At 46.3% G+C, this 19424-nt stretch overlaps 5 protein-coding genes across 5 annotated transcripts; 2 read left to right on the forward strand and 3 right to left on the reverse strand.

Moving 5' to 3' along the window:
- The first annotated feature begins 881 nt into the window (after positions 1 to 881).
- BDBG_02875 (golgi complex component Cog3) lies at positions 882 to 4224 on the forward strand. The gene is made up of 4 exons (XM_031720998.1): positions 882 to 1211; positions 1285 to 1624; positions 1678 to 2715; positions 2789 to 4224. Exons 1-4 carry the CDS (start codon positions 1033 to 1035, stop codon positions 3659 to 3661), a joined length of 2430 nt encoding a protein of 809 aa, XP_031577361.1. The 5' UTR covers positions 882 to 1032; the 3' UTR covers positions 3662 to 4224.
- A 130-nt stretch (positions 4225 to 4354) lies between these two features.
- Positions 4355 to 9440, reverse strand: BDBG_02876 (STE/STE11/BCK1 protein kinase; the record flags this gene model as incomplete). The annotated part of the gene is made up of 2 exons (XM_002626653.1): positions 4355 to 4418; positions 4591 to 9440. The coding sequence occupies 2 exons, from the start codon at positions 9438 to 9440 to the stop codon at positions 4355 to 4357; spliced, it is 4914 nt and encodes a 1637-aa protein (XP_002626699.1).
- A 649-nt stretch (positions 9441 to 10089) lies between these two features.
- BDBG_02877 (uncharacterized protein) lies at positions 10090 to 10750 on the reverse strand (the record flags this gene model as incomplete). Its single annotated transcript, XM_031720999.1, has 1 exon — positions 10090 to 10750. Exon 1 carries the CDS (start codon positions 10378 to 10380, stop codon positions 10090 to 10092), a length of 291 nt encoding a protein of 96 aa, XP_031577362.1. The 5' UTR covers positions 10381 to 10750.
- Positions 10751 to 10789: 39 nt separating this feature from the next.
- On the reverse strand, positions 10790 to 12458 carry BDBG_02878 (antigen). Its single transcript, XM_031721000.1, has 5 exons — positions 12151 to 12458; positions 12000 to 12066; positions 11886 to 11931; positions 11457 to 11816; positions 10790 to 11281 (listed from the first exon to the last, which is right to left on the reverse strand). The coding sequence occupies exons 1-5, from the start codon at positions 12258 to 12260 to the stop codon at positions 11019 to 11021; spliced, it is 846 nt and encodes a 281-aa protein (XP_031577363.1). The 5' UTR covers positions 12261 to 12458; the 3' UTR covers positions 10790 to 11018.
- A 679-nt stretch (positions 12459 to 13137) lies between these two features.
- On the forward strand, positions 13138 to 17702 carry BDBG_02879 (pH-response transcription factor pacC/RIM101). The gene is made up of 4 exons (XM_002626656.2): positions 13138 to 14006; positions 14327 to 14745; positions 14940 to 15246; positions 15334 to 17702. The coding sequence occupies exons 2-4, from the start codon at positions 14329 to 14331 to the stop codon at positions 16911 to 16913; spliced, it is 2304 nt and encodes a 767-aa protein (XP_002626702.1). The 5' UTR covers positions 13138 to 14006; positions 14327 to 14328; the 3' UTR covers positions 16914 to 17702.
- Positions 17703 to 19424: the final 1722 nt, after the last annotated feature.

The following is a 19424-nucleotide window of genomic DNA, read 5'->3' on the forward strand; positions in this document are numbered from 1 at the left end:
ATGTTACATAAACAGATAAATTCATATAGAATATAAAGAGATATTTTACAGAATTTTAAAATATATCAAGATAAAAATAGTTAATAATTGATTTTAAATTGATTTTAAATTGATTCTGAATTGATTCTGAATTAATTATAGTAATAAAAATAGATTTAATCTATATATTTAAGTAATTAATAATTGATTGAAAATCAGTTGATAATCAATTCAGTATTATTATTAAATTCAAGAATAATTTCAGTATTAAATTGATTTTAAATTGATTTTGAATTAATTATAGTAATAAAAATAGATTTAATCTATATATTTAAGTAATTAATAATTGATTGAAAATCAGTTGATAATCAATTCAGTATTATTATTAAATTCAAGAATAATTTCAGTATTAAATTAATTTTGAATTGATTTTAAATTGATTCTGAATTAATTAATTATAGTAATAAAATAAATTCAATCTGTATATTTAAGTAATTAATAATTGATTGAAAATCAGTTAATAATTAATTCAGTGTAAATTATATAAATACTTACTTTATTATTAAATTCAAGAATAATTTCAGTATTAAATTGATTTTAAATTGATTTTGAATTGATTATAGAATTGATGGTAAATAATTAAGAAAGAAAGAGTGGTTTCAAATTACAAGAAAAGATGTATTGAGTGAGGTCAGATAGTGGCACGGGCCACATTTGCGAGGTCAGCTTACATAACGAGGTCAAGTGGCGCACTTAGCGAGGTCAAGTTTTCTGCTTCCTGTGGAGGTCCGGGGATTGCGACGCGGGACATAGCTTACCTAATTTGACTTAACTAGTGCTGGCGGCCCGCGCCGGCAGAATCACGAACCATCATATTGAGGAAACCAAGTTCATGGGAACTTGGCAGCTTGGTGTTCAGCTCACCAGGCAGCTAATATACTCCGCATTCCTCCACGATCCTACAGGCTTCTTAACTTGTAGAAGCTGTCTAAACTACGGCAGTGGAGCAGCAATGTGCTAGCCCGGCCGGCAATCAAATAATTATGCTTCACTATGACGTTTCAACCTGACAATCAACACCGGCATCCTGGCGCCCCAGCTTCACCCGCTGCCATGGGAGCGGGCGATGTGCTGGGGGCCTCCGTGAAAGAGGTTGAGAATGATGCTGAATTCGCCCGCTGGTATAGCTCCATTGAGAATGACCTGCTGGAGGCCAGCTACGAAGAATATCAGTATAGAAAACCAGCCTTCCCTATTTTCCTGTTTTGTGATGACGACAGAGTTAATAATTATTCTCTTGGACAGATCATGTCTTGATGAACTGCAAACTGCCAAATCGCATCTCGATTCTCTTTTAACCGATACTACCTCTACGCTGGATATCCTATCCAGTCTCTCTGAATGCTTCCAGTCCGTGGAGGCCCAAACGGCCGCCTTCCAGCAGCAATGCGAGGGCCTATTGTCGGCACAGATGCGCAGTTCGAAATTGGTGGAAGATATCCATGAGAATATACAGTACTATGACTTTTTGGACCCCGTTTCGCGGAGACTCAATGCGCCGGGAGCAGGAAATTCCGTGCGAACAAAGGATTTCTCAGACATGTTGAAGAGGCTGGATGAGTGCTTGGATTATATGCAGACTCATGTGGGTGTCTGTCCAATTTCTTCTTCGTTTTACGATGGTACTAATCCTAGAAGCCCGAACAAAAAGAATCAGATACATATAGGTCTCGCTACCGTCTTCTTTTAACCCGTGCCCTCACGTTAATTCGTGGTCATTTCGTGTCCACCCTGCGGGAGATATCTTCAGGGGTTGCAAAAAGAATCGCCGACCGACAGCTCAACGACACAACTATGTCGGCTCTTCTTTATGCAAAATTTCGTGTCGGTGCGGCGGACTTAAAGGCAATCGGATTAGAAATACAAAAGCGAGCAGTCCCGCCAGTTGACCCTGAACAAGGAGCTGAAGCTGAATACCAAAGTTTACTTAACGAGCTCCATACTAGCTTTTCAGCTACGAGGGGCAAGCTTGTTATACCTGTATTACGGAAGAGGTTGAACGATATTTCCCAGGCCCCCAGCAGCTCAAAGGACCTAGTCGCATTTGCTCGGGCCAGCATCAGCTATATTCGTGGCATTTGTCTCGATGAGTTTGAGCTATGGGGACAATGGTTTCATGGTCAGCAAGGCCTTTACGATTTCCTGGAGGCTGTCTGCGAGCCCCTCTACGATCATTTGAGACCGAGGATTATTCGTGAAACCAAACTTATCAAATTGTGCCAGCTCTGCTCACTCCTGCAAACGCGTTATTTGTCCGATCCCGAGGATGAGGGAGAGTTCGCTGACCCGACTCAACTTGACTTTTCCGTCTTAATTCAACCTGCGCTGGAGGACGCGCAAACCCGACTCGTCTTTCGTGCGCAGGCAATATTGCGAGATGAGATTGAGAAATATAAACCACGCGCCGAAGATCTTGATTACCCTGCTCGCAATCGAAACCTTCTATTACCGGGGTCAGAGAATAACAAGTCTCACGCAGTATCACACAGGAGATCATCGTCTATTGAACCGACCACCCCACTCCCGAAGATGCCAATGGTCGTCGACGAGGATACCGATTCACCCCAAGAAAAGTATCCGCGATGGGACTTTGATTCGGGAGCCGTATTTGAAGGATGGTACCCAACTTTGCGGACGGCGGTCTGGCTGCTTAGTCGCATCTATCGACTAGTGAACGTACGTTGAACAATTCAAATAAACCGTTTCCCCTACGCTGTACCTTGCATCCTGACCAAGTTATTTATCCCAGTCAACCGTTTTTGACGACCTAGCACATCAAATCGTTCACCAAACCACCCTCTCCCTCCATGCAGCAAGCACTCAAATTTCTACAAAAACTTCTCCTACAGACGCCCAGTTATTCCTTATTAAACATCTCCTCCTACTCAAACAACAAATTGTCGCCTTTGACATCGAATTCGTCAGCCCCGACATCTCTATCGACTTCTCCAGCGTGACGAACACGTTCTGGGAACTCCGGGAACGTGGCGGACTCTTCAACCCACGAAACCTCATGCGGCTACTTGGCGGCGGCCTACTTCCCCGTGTCGTAGAAAACATGCTCGACGCAAAAGTGGAACTAGACGGCAGATTGCGCACAGTAATTAACGACTTCACTAATTCCTTCAAGTCGAAAATGACCCAACCTCTGGCCTCTTTGGCGAAATCTACAAACCGAAGCGAATCGTATAGTAACGCCCTACGTCTTACGTGCAAAGCGATCGAGAAAGAAGTTCCAAACCTGCGACAAATTCTCGGTGAATATCTTGATGACACGAGGACGAAAGAAACGCTTGTTGGCGCAGTGCAAGACTCTGTCATTCAGGCCTACGAGGACTTCTTCGATGGCTATACATTGACGCTTGAAGGAGGGAAACAGGGAGTCCATCACAGTAAACTTTCATCCATGGAGAAGGGTCGAATGGCTCAGGAAGACGGTGTGTGGGATGTGGATACATTTGCGGGGTGGAGTGAGGCTGTTTTCCGCGTTGGTGTTGCTGGGCTCGACTCCTCAGAGGTCGCAGCCGCGGAGCTGAGTGTGGAGGATGGTGATGTGAGGCGGGGCAGTGATGATGTGTCGCCCAGCGAACGACAAAGGGCCAGCAGGAATGGAAGTTTATGATAACTCATTATTGTCGCCACTCTGTGGTATATCGATGATAAGAAATTCTACATGCCCGCTTCCTGCTTACCATTGGAAAATGGGTTTAATATACCTAGTGGTCTAACTATTTGCATATCATTCAGTATTAGCTTTCACTTCTTGTGGGATTATATATATTTAGTAGATGAAAGCCTAACCTTCCGTAAAGTAAATATGTTACTTAAGATTAGTACGTCTGATAATATATATTGTGGTTCCGAATAATCTCCCTATCGCGAAACGCTACCATAGACTAGCCACAAGAACAGTTCGTTGTTTTCAGCCAAAAATAACACCAGTATCCAAGAGCTCCAGGCGTCAGATACCATATATAACCCTTCCCCAAGAATTAACCGAACACACCATCATCCATGTCCTTCAATTCAAAGCCAAAAAGTAAAGTCAAAAATATAGTAGGAGAAAAGAACATAGAGGACATAACAAAAACTCAACGAACAAATGGAGGCGAAGATGAGCAGAAGTAAATATCACATTGTCAGAACAGCCTGCAGAGAGTGAATAATAATTACGAGAATAACCGAAACATAGCTTACTGAATATATATAGGTATATATATATGTTTGTGTTTGTAAAATATGTGAACGGTTAGTTGTCTAGAGAACATGTCGAATCTTCGCATGCAGCTCGGTATCCAGGAAGTTGTAATGCGGGTCAGCCTTGCAGAAAGGATGTTGGAAGAGCAAAGTTTCCCGCAGTCGGGCGTTCGAAAGTGTCACTAATAAAAAATTTAATAAAGTGAAGTGGCCATCATCAGTGTCCGTACTCGCTTGAAATGGGAGGGCGTCCGGCGAAAGGGGAAAAAAAAAAAAAAAAAAAAAAAAAAAAAAAAAAAAAAAAAAAAACAATCTTTACAAGAGAAAGGAGGCAAAAGGCAAAAGGAGACTTACATAGTGAAGCAATCATACATGAAAGCAAGTGCTTCCGGTGTGATTTCCATAGACACATCGTCAGGGATTGGAGGGGCCTGGTTCAAACTTCCAAGCTTGAAAATAGCTCCGATCGCCTCTTCTTTACTCCAAGGCCGCCGGCCCGCGAACATCTCCAGGACGACACAGCCAAGCGACCAAATGTCCACCTTTGCACTATAGCCTTGACCTTGTGATTGTACAACTTCTGGCGCCATCCAGAATACCGAGCCTTGCATCGAATTAGTAACGTCATTCCCATAAATATTGTCTGTTTTCTTTGATATGCCGAAGTCGGAAATTTTGCAGGTGCCGTCGAGGTCGAGAAGGATATTGTCGGCTTTAAGGTCTCGATGAAGAATGCCTTGGTCATGAAGGTATGCCAGCCCGCTCAAGACCTGGCGCGTGAGAGACTTGACGACACTTTCTTCGAACTTGCCGTGCTTGCGAAGACAACTCCCGATAGATCCACCCGGGATATATTCGAGATAGATGGAAATCGACAACTCGCCGCGCTCGCATCCAAGATACTGAACAATATTAGGGTGTTCGAGATGCTGCATAGTATCTATTTCTTGATTGAGTGCAGAAACCATCTCTTTCATTTTATCTTTGTCATAACCGGCAGCTTTTTGGCTCACTTCAACTTGTTTTACTGCCAAGATATCTCCGTTATCTGCATTGATACCAAGATAGACCCTACCATACGTTCCTTTGCCGATAAGTTGACCTCGAATGATACGGAAAGTGGCTTGTCTCTGAGGCAGCTTATTTTGAGATCCCGAGTGGGGTGGGAGCGGAACTGGATGCTCGCTCAGTCGACTTCCAGGTTTGACCTGCAGAATCTTCGCGCCAAACATCTTGGTACTCTTGCGTCGAAGAAGTGCGCCTGATTTAGCATTGGAAGCAGTTATGCTTTGGTTTCTATGAATTTGGTGGGCACCCTTTGCAACTTCACGAATCGATTTCATGCGGGTTAGTCCACCACCTTGGGATCGAGTAATATTCCGTTGTGCAACGCTATTAATTGTGCTCTTTGCCTTCAAGGTGGACTCATCTGAACCCAGGGTGTCTGTGCTATCCTGAGCCATTATAGAATCAAGGGTGCTGTGCGTAGCTGTGCTTCGCAACGCCTGATTGTCAGGCTCTGAGCCGATGGTAGGTCCAGGGCGAGTCGGCGACATCGGCGGTGACATCACGCTGCCTTCCACATACGGTTCATCAAGATCGACATCGGGGAAGTAGTCATCTAAATGTTCTATCATACCCTCCACAGGAGGCCTACTTGCCCAGATGTCATCTCGGACAAATGATTCGCGACGGTTGAACCAAGAGGCCTCTGGTGAATCTGACGAGCCATTCTCAGGGTTGAACCCTTCATTCTCCACACCTTGTTCGTTGACTGTGCTTCGAGTGGACGGCGTATTGGATGTTTCTCCAGGACTCGGAGATTTGAAGCTTACAGACATCCCTTTGGTTCCTCGCGAACCGGTATTGACAGTGAGAGCAGGTTTTGTAGACCGACCTTGGCTACCTCCGCGGTTGTTCGTCGGTGCTTTAACTGTCTTTGACTGCGCCCCGCCCTTCGCACTAGCTAATGGTATCGCAAATAGACCCTCATCCGAATCCTCATCCGAATCATCTTCAGGCGCTTGGGCTTTCGCGAAAGACACTTCGGTTTCCTGGAAATCGAAATCCGGACCAATTGACTTCCTCTTCTCTGCCGAATGAGTGTTGACTTTCGCCGGACTAACGGAAGAAGAACCATCAAGGCCTGTGGCAGGTAGAGGCTTCTTCATGTCTTCAGGATGTTTCGTACGCCCTTCCGCATCATACTGAGGCACTGTAAAAGTGGTATTGCCCTTTCCACGGCTGAAAAAGGGTACTTTGGGGGAAGATGAAGGAGTGGTTCGGCGCCCATCACCACTGTTGAAATCGACAGACTGCATTGAACGACCCTTTCCGGAAACAGGCTCAGATGCAGAGAGTGGGGAGCGGCCAGAGGCGGCAGCTTGGCTGGCGAAAGGTTTCCCAATAGCACTAGAGACTTTTCCAATTCCGGCCAAGGCTGCTCCAAGCCCATCACTTAATCCAGGCGAGGCTGTACTGGCAGTTGATGTCCACGGTTTTTCTCCACGTTCTTCAGATATCTGTTCAGCAGAGCTGCGCTTCGCACGATCAGTGCTATCATGACCTCTGATAGGGCGGTCGCCAGGTTTTCTGCTCAAAGAATTGACCTTAGAAAGCGTGCTCGACTCCGACGGTGCCGATGGGGGTTTTCGTAATGGAACTAGGTTATCTGTTTTTTTATCTTCATATGGAGAAAGTCGAGGGGAATCAAAATCTATTACACCATCACGCCTTATAGACACCTTAGGCGAATCTTTATACTGCTGATTTTCTTGTCTTGATTGTAGATAAATTTTCTGCTTTCGTTCGGCTTCTCGTCGGTATTCTTCATGCGCTGATAATATTGATGCTTCTCTACCTTCCATATCTATCTCGCTAGCCTGGCCTTTATCACCAAATGAAGGTCGAGATTGAGATTGGAACTGGTCATAAGGGAAGGATTTGGTAGTATTAAGCTTCATCCCCGGCTGGGATCTATGAGAGGGCGATGTAGCTCCCATATAGTGCCGAGCCTCATCGTCCGCCATATTCCGAGATAAACGGGTGCGCTCAGCCAAAGAAAGACCCAAACCAGTTGGCTGGGTCACCGGTGCAGACGCCGCAGATAAATTAGCGAGGTGAACGAAAAATTTCAAAGTGCCTTGGGCATCTGATTTTGTCCTGCGATTCACGACCAACATCGTATCACTAAGCGGCTCCTCGTGGGTGATTTGACCAGGTTCCGTAAGATAGATCAAAGCACTTCCAGGGTCTTTGATCCCTAGGCTATTACAAATGGTAGCTCGTAGTGTGTCCGCAGCATCCACATCCGTTAGATCTATCAATCGGTAATTCCATCCATCAGGAGTAGCCAAGGCGAATCGTCTCTGGGGCATGTTGTTTGTGGCTTTTCGAGGCCGTGATTGGACCTTATCATAATCAGAAACGGAAGAACACGGTCGTTCACTCAAGGACATATCGCTGCCATTGAACCCTGGTTTCATAAACACAGAAGTTGGCGGTGGGTTACGTGTGCCCACTGGACTCGTAGGCGAATCTGCATATATTTCCTCTGGAGATGGATGCATCGAATCGGTGCCCTTCTTCCATTTCAATTTATGAAAAAATCCTTTGCCGTGTTCCTTAGGCAATGATTCACCCAGTCCTTGGCGTGTTCCTTGTTCTTGTGGTGATGGTCCTTGCCCATTTTTCTTGGGATCATTTTGTCTACAAGCTCCTTGGCCACCAAGGAAGCCTTGGGATGAGAAACCTCGGCTCATCATGGAGTCAGAACTATGGCGCTTATCACATCTTCCATTGGCTTCTCCGGAGAATGGGACATATTCTTGGTGCGCCATCGTGACAAAATGTTGTGCAGGACTTCCGCTCTGAGGATTATCTTCTGAAGTCAGCGGTATGCCATTGTCGCTTGACGCAGAGGGGCTATGCCCTCGCCGCCCATCCAGCATTCCAAAAACGCTTCGAGAAAAGTCCGAACGAGAGTCCTGAATCGGTAATTCAGGACGTTGGCCAGAGTACTGTTTTTGAGCCGAATTGGGTGTTGCTCTAGCTGCATATTGCTGACCTGGGCTGCTTTCAGCGGTTCCAGAACTGTAGCTTGGGAATGAATCCCGTCCTAAATTAGGCGAATTTTCTAACCCATCGTCCGTGGATGCACTGGGTAGCATTTGACTGTCATAGTATCTAGTACCCAGGCTCGCAGATTCCGAACTTCCTTGATCAGCAATTTTCTTAATTAAATTCCGCATCCTCTTTCCCTCCTCTCGTTCCCTTGTCTTATCCCACCCAGTGCCGCTCTTTATGCATTCCTTGGCAAGCTGAGGATATACCACTTTGTGCATCTTACTTAGGTGGCTTCTACCATCTGAACGATTGCCCAGTTCCACGAAACTAGCGCCGTACAGGTCTAACGCCCGAAAGGTCTCCTGCCAATCGTTGGAAAATCCATTTTGTGCAAGCCACAGTAGTACACGATCGAGAGGCCATCTTTCATCGGCTTCCTGGACCGTCATGCCGCCGACTGAATATTCATTTTTTGTCTGGCCAGAATTGTCGCGTTGCGGGTTATGTAAAGTGGCGGTTGGTGGCCCTGGAGAAAGGGGATCCTGGTGGTCGCGCAACGGAAGGTTTAATTGATGTGACCGATTCCCTGCAGTACTCTGTAGAGTTCCATCATGATATGTTGGATTAGAAACGTGCCTTGCGCTTTCCGTCTCAATAGGATATCCGTATTGCTCTGGACGCCCATACGCCTCTTGTGGATCGTGGGTGAAGAGCGGAGGAATCCCAACGCCAGGGCCAAACGATTCGCCCCCTGGAATATACGTCGCGGATGTGAGAGGGTGTGTCTCACTACCTATTGATCGAGAAGGAATGGATAAAGGGGCCGGCTGATGGCGAGAACGTGTAGCACTGTACGCTAAATAGGGGTTTTGAGATTGGTTGGAAGAAAGTAAAGGGGGAGGGGGCGGGGGAAATTGTTGAGCCATTGCTTGATGCCTCGCCCATCCTTGTTGCCATCCCGGCTGTACTGTATAGGTTGTACCTGGTGGGGGACCGGGAGGAGGTGGAGGGACAAGACCGTGTCCTGAGTGGGGCATGCGAGGGGGGGGTGGAGGGAATGGCATCATATGCGTCGCTGCACTAGACTGTGAGATGTGAGGCGGCGGCGCTGGTATGTACTGTTGCCGTTGACCATCCATGATGCGGCCCACAATGCCTTCTCTGACTTAATTGATTATGTCCTAAAAGGTTCGACGCGACGGAGTCATGATTGGCAACAGTAGGAAACTTTGTTGGTATCTCATGCATTAAATGGTCCGAGAGTTGCGGTGTGTTATATGAGCGAAGATGAAGCCAATTTTTAGGGGTTTTCTCTAGGGAAGGCGAGGGGAAGCGCCGACAGGTTGTCGAATGTTGCGCGGATCCGCGCAGGCCGGGCGTTGAAATGGTTAACGAGTGACTTTCCTAGTCTCGATCGCTTAAAATGAATGAAGAATGTCGGCAGCACAGGCCAATACAATTTCTCTTAACGAAAAAATGAGGAAGTTGGGAAAATGTATCGAATGGTGGGGAAAGACTGATCGTGATGTTCCAGAGGGGCAAGCTATCAAGATGCAAAACGGCTACACAAAAATTAGCAAAATATCCCCAGTATGGTAATGGTATATAGGCAAAATATTAACAACCACGAGAGCTCAACGTGAACACATACATTTCCCCAGAGAAGCAAAGCCGGAGCTGAAACAGCGGGGATGCGATCGTCGACGACGTAAGCGCGGGAACCTCGAGGGCTAATTGCGGCACTGAAAGGGCAAGAAGAGATATCACAGAATTAAAGCAAGAACAACACTATGGCCACCTCAGGGAATTAATCGTCCTAATGGTCCTGGTAATTCTGAGTGATGAAGCGTGGGCATCGCAGGTGGTTGTCTCATCTGCCTCCTTATGCTCTGCCTCAAATGCGGTTCCGACCAGTCCACGTGATGCCAACAACAAAGCAGCAGCGTACGCAGTAAACCATCCGTCGGCGGTTGCGATCTTGCGCTGTCGACACCCACCAACCGACAACCGCGCTTTTAATTCCGTAGCGCCATCCCAATAGCGAGAAAGACGATCGCAAGAGTCTTCCTTGGTCATCATGTCTTTTTTGTGTTGTTATGGTGGAAACGTCGCACCGGCTTGAGACAGACCAGACACACTTGGATTTCCCACTACAGCTACGCAGTACGTTTAGGCGCCCGAGACAGACTGAGCCCGACAGGGTTTCAGTGAGGTTTTGTTCGATACTTCAACATGACTCCTTGGGGAACGCTCGCAATGTGGTGTCTGGGCGTCCCTGTAGGCATCGGGGTAAGCATTTAACAGTAAAGCCATGAACCCGTCTTTATGCCTGCTGACCATCTTCCTGTCCCTGTGGGCCCCCATGGTTGTGGTGCAAGACGACGACTACACAGCTGTCATTGAAAAGTTTGTGAACGCGGGATTCGCTCGAAGTGTTTCAAATCGCACCCCCTCCTCCTGACATTATAGAGGAGCATCCAGACCCACAACAGATGTTGAAGGGAATAAACACCAACTACAAATGCTTGGATCAGTCTTGTGCAGTATTTGATTATCCACAATGGTGATCCAGTGGAAAAAGGCTTGCAGGTGTATCTATTTCCAAATTCATTTGCACACCATGCTCTAGAAGAAAGACATTTCCTGCCCTTCAAACAACACATGATATACTGATATACAGTGATAACAGAGCAATTTGATGTCTACAACAATTTACACTACCTGTTGGTGCAGGCACTGGCTGAAAGCTTTGTTAGGGCCGCGATTGATGAAGAGAGGGATGCTGGTTTTTCTGTGTGGGGCGAGACACTGAGGTGCTGCGTATCCCTGATGAGGATATGTAGAGGTTCGAGAATGATGATCTCGATCATTGTTCGGATAAGTAGGTAGTGGAATGGTACAGTACCAACTTTGGATCCATGAGGCCAATTTTGGCCCCATTGAACGGCGCATTTCAAAGCGCCTCGGCTCCGGCAAAGAGCTGCCAATGGATATTATGCGGGGAAATGTTGTTTCATGGTGATTTTCATTCGGCTATAACTACATTTTTATTCTTGCCAGAAAATATTTCAGCAAAGCGATTCATATCAATTGCAAGACGTATACGGAGTAGTAAGGCTACCTAACACCCCCAGAGTCCGGTCATAACCACATACCCCATTGGCGTTCCCAGGTAACAGGTTGCAGTAACATCCGTAGCACACCGTAGCGTCCCAGAAGACCACCACAGATGGCAAGCTCCATATGAACTTGACAACTGGCTGAAGGAGGGTTTTGGAAACTTCTACCTTCGTGAAACTCTATCGCTCGGTCAATAACTGGGTTTAAGAGAATGGCAGAAAAGCGTTCTAGTTTTGGAAAATAGTGCTGCATTTGATCTTTCAAAGCCTTTAGAGCCTGAGCCAAAGCTGGCCTCTTTTCATTTCGCAACTCTTGGCTCTGATTCAAGTCGAGCTCTGGTCTCCCCGGCACAGCCAAGGGGATCATATTCATGAGATCACGAATATCGGTTGCTTCTATAGCACCACCTTAGTGCTCATACTAGGACAGAATCTTTTCACGCAGGATGGGCTAAAGAGTTTGACCCCTCGACCGCTGATACTGGACGTCTTCCATGTAGCGACCCGAATGCTGTACTGGGACGTTGCGGCCAGATTTGGGAGTCAAATACTTCGAGCTTCTCCAACTGGACGACGTACCTTCTGGTCGGTGCAGTTTGTATGCAGGAATGGTGTGCCCGAGTTGGTTCGGGAAGCATGTGAGGAGCTGAGTTGTAAGAACAGTCAGAGGTGGTCATAGGGTGGTTAACAGAATGACAAGTTCATTCCTTCAACTCGGGTCTGCAGTCACCAGACAGGTGGCAGCAACCCCATGATGGCATAGTCGATATTTAATGAATCAAGCTTCTGCGCCAGCGCAGAAACAACTGTTTTCAGGTCTTCGAGACTGAGCGGCGGCATTGTATTTCAGGTATCCCCAGACTTTGTCTGTAAGCACATTCCGAGGAGCTAACCAAGATGCATTATCAATTACTAGGCCGAGTTAGGTAGTTATGGAGTTTGCTTCAATTGAACAGTATGTCCTGCTTTCCACCTCGCACGGGAGAAGGTGAAATCTCAAGGAAGTGAACCTCTATTTATTATTATTATTATTATTATTCTACAGAGTATTTTTCCTGACGATGGGAAAGAGCGAAGGCCTCAGCGGACATAATCCTCGCCCCTGTTGGCCGCGCTTACTGTGTAGAGCAAGCCTCGCTCCGTTGTCCGTGCATTTGCGATGCTGGCGTTTAGCCCAACCAAGCTGTTGGTCAACACCCAGTGGTAATGTGAGTCTGGGTGATGGAAATGACCGGAACCGCCGCATGGTTACTGGTAACTGTGGCATGGATGCGCCATGTGTTCGAGATTATAATTAGTTCCACACAATGCTAATTAAGTTTTTGGCGGCTTTTCTGGTTAAGCTTTGCGATGCACCGTGCGGCGTAGTTGCGGTTGTGGGATTCGACCCGATGTGACAATTAAAATTCTCCTGGGATATTGTCAGAGGGACGGTAGTAGTCGGAAAGAAGGGAGTGGTATTTTTAACAGCGGCTGCTTTGGGGGGCCGGGGGAAGGAGCCAAAATGTCAAATGCCAAAATGCCAAGAAGCCAAGAGAGGCGGGGATTCTTGAGGACGAAGAATTGCCGCTGGGGCGTTGGCTTGGCTAGACTTGGCTGTCGGGGTATCCTTGGCTCGCTTGGTTTTCTTGGCGTCCGCTTAACCCTGGGGCAGATGGCGTATTAATTTATGCTTCGTATTATTGATTTTACCTTACACGCCCTTTCCTCGCTTCCCCACCTTTTTGGCTTGTTTTGCGATGTAATTTTTGATCAATCTGTGTCACTTGAATGGCTAGCACGTGTTATTTGCTGCGTAATTCCTAATTTGGAGGTTCGCGAGGGTAACAATAGGGCTGGTTATTCTGGAGTGATTCATGCAGCTCGCAACCTGGCGCTCAATACAGAACCGCAGGCGCATGTTAGGAGCCAAGCGATTCCGACCATCATCCTGCCTGGCATCCGAATAATAATACATGAAAATGCGACGTAACACAGTGTATGAGAGCCCAAGAAAAACAAGGTTTGTGTGGCTGTGGCACTTGTATTTTGGCGGGCTGTTGAACATCCCGTAATACGAACGTAATACACCCTTGTCTAGGTGCCAAGTCTTGCCCTGTCCAAGCCTTCCCTTAACCCCCCTCCTCTTCCCTCTCTTCTTGGCCGGGACGTCCCTGTCCGCCCACCATTTCTTGGTGTCTGCGGCTTTTTCTGTTTCACTCCCTTCTCATTTGATTTCCTTCCTCTTTCCTCTTATTCTTATTATTACCCTCCCATTCCCAAGGCCCAACTCCCCAATTCTTAGACTCTTTGTCCTCCCTTCCTTTTTGCTGTAGAACTGAATAACGGCTGCCTAAGTTTCGCTGAACAGGCCACCTTTTACTGCGACAGCATTATTAAGACAAGGTGACTGAGCTCTTTTGGGATCGAGCTTGTGATACTTGCTCCCTCTCGCAGCGTCGATATACCAAGCCGTCGATATTCAGTCGTATTTTCTTTCTTTGGTCATACAGAGTGACGGCGGAACTCCATTCTGAGTGGCACGAGAGGGGAAAATAGCTTCAACGAGGAGAAGAATAACTCTGTTGTCAATATCATTTCGCACGTGTAGGCTACTACCTCTGTTTTTAAACTTCGTCGAGCCCATTTATTACTTTGTTGCCCCCGCCTCGAGTCCGATTTTCTGTTGCAAAGCCTTTCTTTTTATTACTATTTTACTCGCGCCCTTGCGCGACAAACATCAACCCACCACTTCTTCCTTTGTAACATCCCTCTGCTTCATCCCTCTTCTTCATCCGCCTTGTATTTGATAATTTCTCTCAACGCCTTTTGCGTTTTGATATTTCAGTCCTGGGCATCAGTTCGCGTTTTGTTGTTCCCATTTTCCGCTCCCAAGACTTGCTTTGACAAGAAAAATTTCTTGGCAGTCATGTCCTCCCGTGAAAACCAAGACTCTTCCGCCCCGATGGCCCAACAACAACAGCAGCAGCAGCAGCAGCCACAACAACCACAGCCGTCCCCTCAACAGCAACCTCAACAACCACCACAGCGTCAGCAGCATCAGCAACAACAACAACCCCCGCAGCAGCAGCAGCAAGGTCCGCCTCAGCAACAACAGCCGCCTCCAGGACAGGCTCAGCACTCGCCTGCCCAGGCCTCCCATCCCCCGCTAAACTCGCCCTCGGCGGTGCAGCAAGCTGCTGCCGCCGCAGCGGCGGCTTCCGTTGTTACCCCAGTATCACTTTCACAGAATTTGAGTAGTGGCCCAACGCAAGGTGCTGCTGAGAACTTAGTATGCCAATGGCATGGTTGCCAAGACAGGCTTCCCACAGCTGAAGCCCTCTATGTGAGTGCTGTCTCTTGGTGTCTCGGCACAGTAATCCACGTGATATCCAAGCAGGCCCCTTATATACTTGCTTGGATTATTCTGGCGCCAGCCTGCGCTTATGGATTTTGATAACATGACATTTGCTTGCCTTAGGTGTTGTGTTGTGGGTAAGAGAACCCTTCTACTATGCTAACGTATCGCATAAAACTTAGGAACACGTCTGTGAACGTCATGTTGGCCGCAAGAGTACCAATAACTTGAATCTAACCTGTGGATGGGCTAATTGCCGGACGACTACCGTCAAACGCGACCATATTACCTCGCACATTCGAGTTCATGTTCCCCTGAAACCTCACAAGTGTGATTTCTGCGGCAAGGCTTTCAAGCGTCCACAGGATTTGAAAAAACATGTAAAGACCCACGCGGACGATTCTGTCCTAGTAAGATCCCCAGAACCCGGCCCTGGAGCAAGACCACCAAATGGAATGTTTGGTGTCGGTGTTGGCGCAGACGGAAAATGTAAGTTAGCTTCCTCCACCTTTTCACCGTATTTAAATTTGCAACCGTATCTTTTGCTTTATCGTGCTAATATGACTTTGGCGACAGCCCATTATTTCGAGGGGTCATTAGGACCTGTCCCCGGACAAGCGTATCCGCACGGAGCTGCACAATATTATCCAAATCCCCACCCACAACACCCTTCCAATCAGTCGTATGGAAACGTTTACTATGCTGTTGGCAGCGATGCGTCGCATCAGGCCTCCTATGAATCGAAGAAACGAGGATACGATGCTTTGAATGAGTTCTTCGGTGACTTGAAACGCCGTCAGTTCGACCCCAGCTCCTACGCCGCGGTTGGGCAGCGGCTATTAAACTTGCATGGCCTGCCCCTTCCACTGGTTAACGGCGGTGCTGTTCCTGAGTACCAGCCGATGCCAGCCATGGTTAATGTCGGCGGCCATGGTGGCGGCTACCAGCCCGGCCCAATGCCAGCCCAGTCGTACCATTTGCCTCCAATGGGGAACCTTCGCACCAAGGCTGACTTGATGAACATTGACCAGTTCCTGGAACAGATGCAGTCGACCGTTTACGAGAGTGATGATCACGTTGCCGCTGCTGGAGTCGCACAGCCAGGTGCCCATTACATCCACGGCGGGATGAGCTACCGGAATACCGGCTCACCCCCATCTGCCACACATATCCCATCTAGCCACGCGACGGCTGCAACATCTGCTCCTATGATGATATCCTCGACTGCCACCCGTTCCTCACATAGTAGCACACCCGCTCTTACCCCTCCGTCCAGTGCCCAGTCCTATACTTCTGGCCGTTCTCCTATTTCCGTTTCCTCGACGCATCATACTGTTCCCCCTTCCCACCATCCTCAATCAAGCGCCGCGATGTATCCAACACTTCCAGCCACGACAGCCCAGGAAAACTCCACCACGGCTTATCCAAGTATTTCAAGTGCAGCGCCGCCGTCGACTCTCAGCAGCGTATTTGAAAACGATGACCGTCGCCGATATACAGGTGGCATGCTCCAACGATCCCAACCGCACTGTGTATCTGAGTCTTCCCAAATGTACCTCTCCCCATCTTCTAATACCGCACCTGCTAAATTTTCTACAAATGTCATCGACCCAGCACTTCAACCAACAACGAAAACTGGGACACCGTCAGATCACGACTCTAGCTCCGAACGTGGTAGCCAAAAGCGCGAAAGCACGTCTAGCACGTCTCCGGACGCCGACGAAGCTTCCCGAACTGTAGCTGCCGCCGCTACGGTTGCAAACGCTACGACCGGCAGTGAAACGCAGGGCCACTCGGTAGAGCAGTGGGTAGCCAACGTGCGTCTCCTAGAGAAACTACGGCTGTATATATATGAACGACTTAGTCGTGGTGAGTATGAGGATGATCCTACTGGTTCTAGTAATGTCACTACGAATGAGATCGACAATATTAGGGACAGTCATGATGTTAGTGAGAGGATGGAAGGGATTGAGCTTGGAGGGAGGGCATCGTCTTCGCCATCTGCGTCTATCGACTCAGATAGGGATATGGGAAGACATAGGGCTGAACGGCGACAGGAGCGGCAACGGCAAGGGAGCACAGAGCCCAGTAGGGAGAAGGCGGAAAATGGGGGGAATCTGTATCCGGTTCTGAAGGTGGACTTTGAGGAGTCTTGATTTTCAAGAGTCTTAAATTAGTTGTTTTTCTTGTTTTCTTCCCAGATTTTCCTTCGTTGTTTTTCCTTACTTTATTCTTTTATAAATCGATTCCACCCTGTTCATTACGCTTCCTCTCTCTCTCACCCTTTCTTACATTATCCTTCTTTTCTATTATGATGTTCAACGATTCCTTCGAGCGGGCTGTCTGGGGCGAGTTTCATGTCTTTTCACGATTTTTCTTTTTTTTTTCCCCTTTTATTTTTTTTATTTTATTTTTTTTATTTTTCCTTCCCATCTTTATTTATCTAACTATAGTTACTTCTTTCTTATTTTCATCAAATGTATACTCACCGAGTCACTCCAATTGCTTTAAGTTTTTCTCGACCTTGAATCTTCTCCTCAGCATGCTCCTATTAACTTTCTCTTTTTTCCTCTCCTCTCAATTCTGAACCACTACTCTTCACATTCACAGGCTCTTCACCTATTGATTTCGGTAGTTTGTTTTTCATCTCTTAATCTATTTGTTTTTGTTTTTTTATATGTTTTTTTAAAGCGACCCACTTTGTGTTTGTTTTCGGTTCGGGAACTTTTACGATTCTCGGCTCTCCCTTTCCAGTTTTATATTATATACATGTAACCCTCTTTATAGTTCGACGGGGAAGGTTGATCTGTTAGAAGATCTTCGTTTTTAATAATGACGCGGAGATTAAGTCAGCGAAGTCTGCCAGGGCCTCTCCATTCAATAAGTTCGAAGTATACAAGTTACAATTTTGTTAGCTTTTTTTTTGTTTATTTTATTTTATTTTTGTTTTTGTGGGGGGGCTTTTTAAGGGGCTTTCTTGTTTGTTTGCGGAGCGAAGCGAAGCAATATGTTAGGTGCTCTCAAAACCTGATTAGAATAGAAGGTGCGATCTTGCAGGCCCATTCTGTGATATGATTGGTTGAAAAAATGCACACACCCCATGTGACCACCTGTACGGAGTACTCCGTACTCCGTTAGAGGAAGCTGCAACTGTAACGTGACTCACCACTCAACGAACTCATCCACCCAACGAACTGCTATTTTTTCCATGAATCTCTGCAACTCTTCAACTTCAATCACCCACCATGCCACCCAATGAAGCGATTATGGAGCAAGCAATCACTCAATTGAATCAACAATTGATTCCTAAATATGCTGCAGTTGCAAAGGAATTCAGAATCAATTATGTTATCTTAATACAGTGATTCAAAGATCAACAGATCTTCAGAACAGAGACAATATCAACTTACTATCAGAATCTCACAAATACTGAAGAACAATGTCTTCTATTTCATATTAATCAGTTATTCAATCATAGCTTCTCTGTGACATCTCAAATACTGTGCAATTTTGTATTTGAGATTATCAAGATATAAGTAGAAATCAACTGAGTGTCTTACTTTTATAAGTGATATAAAACAAAGATTAAGAGCATCTATCTTTATACTCTGAATCAAAAGAGAAAATCTCTCTATATATTATAGAAAAATCAACTTTTCTGAGTAAAATACTCTGTAACATGATCTCATATAATATCATATACATCTTATCAAATTTATTCATGAATATGTAGTAATATTTGTCTTCACTTTATATCTCTATCTTCATCTTATTACTCACTTTTATTATCTCTATTAATCTCTATCATCTCTATCACTTCTATTACTTCTATTATCTCTATTACTTCTATTATCTCTATCATCTTTATTATCACTATCTCTATCACTTTATAGCTCTCTCTATTACTTTCACTTCATATCTCTACTCTATTCTTATCTTATTACTTTCTTATCATCTCTATTATCTCTATTATCTCTACACTTCTTTCACCAAATTCAATTGAGTTCAGACAAAGCAGGAGAAATGCCTCTGTTCTAGTATATATAAAAACACTTGAACAGTCAAGAACCCGCCGATAGATCCATCGAAAAGCCCTCGATCATACGAGCATTCTGACCCCATCGCCGACCGCATACCCTGTGTGGTGGTGGAGTTATCCAGCCAAATGTGAACCGGATGTTGTTCGAAACTCCTGTGTGGGATTATCCCCCGTTCTCCCCTACCACACCACAACCCCGGGCCAGAGTGCCATACAAATTGTAAGGTGAAGTGACCTAGCCATATGCACCAATCTTCTCGATTTTGGAAGATCCCCGACCTGTAGTTGTGGAGATATCCGAGGAGCGACCTCCGCGAAAACCCTGTCCATCTTTGATGTTCCAAAACACCAACGCCAAGTCTCACCCTCGTACCGCCCTTCCCAATCTGGCCCATCCCCGGCAGAAAAATACAAAAAGATACCTCAGCGATAATATCAAGCACATAATCAACAGACTCTTCTGAAGTGCAACCTCCATGGTCTGTCGCCAGTGTATCTAGACTTCAACACCAAGTCTCACCCTTGTACTACCCCTCTCAATCTGGCCCATCCCCGGCAGAATGATACAAAAAGATACCTCAGCAACAGCATTCAATACATAATCAGTGAACAATGAGTCAACAGCACA

This window comes from Blastomyces gilchristii (genome assembly GCF_000003855.2).
Source record: "Blastomyces gilchristii SLH14081 genomic scaffold supercont1.4, whole genome shotgun sequence".
In the NCBI taxonomy this organism is placed as follows: domain Eukaryota; kingdom Fungi; phylum Ascomycota; class Eurotiomycetes; order Onygenales; family Ajellomycetaceae; genus Blastomyces; species Blastomyces gilchristii.

Excerpts from the sequence above, each read along its gene's own strand:
- BDBG_02879 (XM_002626656.2), top strand. The coding sequence starts at position 14,329 with ATGTCCTCCCGTGAAAACCAAGACTCTTCCGCCCCGATGGCCCAACAA. Across the intron at positions 14,746-14,939 it reads CCACAGCTGAAGCCCTCTAT|GAACACGTCTGTGAACGTCA; the intron begins GTGAGTGCTGTC and ends CATAAAACTTAG. Across the intron at positions 15,247-15,333 it reads TGTTGGCGCAGACGGAAAAT|CCCATTATTTCGAGGGGTCA; the intron begins GTAAGTTAGCTT and ends CTTTGGCGACAG.
- BDBG_02875 (XM_031720998.1), top strand. The coding sequence starts at position 1,033 with ATGACGTTTCAACCTGACAATCAACACCGGCATCCTGGCGCCCCAGCT. Across the intron at positions 1,625-1,677 it reads TGGATTATATGCAGACTCAT|CCCGAACAAAAAGAATCAGA; the intron begins GTGGGTGTCTGT and ends TAATCCTAGAAG. Across the intron at positions 2,716-2,788 it reads GCATCTATCGACTAGTGAAC|TCAACCGTTTTTGACGACCT; the intron begins GTACGTTGAACA and ends TATTTATCCCAG.
- BDBG_02878 (XM_031721000.1), bottom strand. The coding sequence starts at position 12,260 with ATGCCGCCGCTCAGTCTCGAAGACCTGAAAACAGTTGTTTCTGCGCTG. Across the intron at positions 11,932-11,999 it reads CAAACTGCACCGACCAGAAG|CATTCGGGTCGCTACATGGA; the intron begins GTACGTCGTCCA and ends GTCCCAGTACAG. Across the intron at positions 11,817-11,885 it reads CCAGTATCAGCGGTCGAGGG|AAGCAACCGATATTCGTGAT; the intron begins GTCAAACTCTTT and ends GTGGTGCTATAG.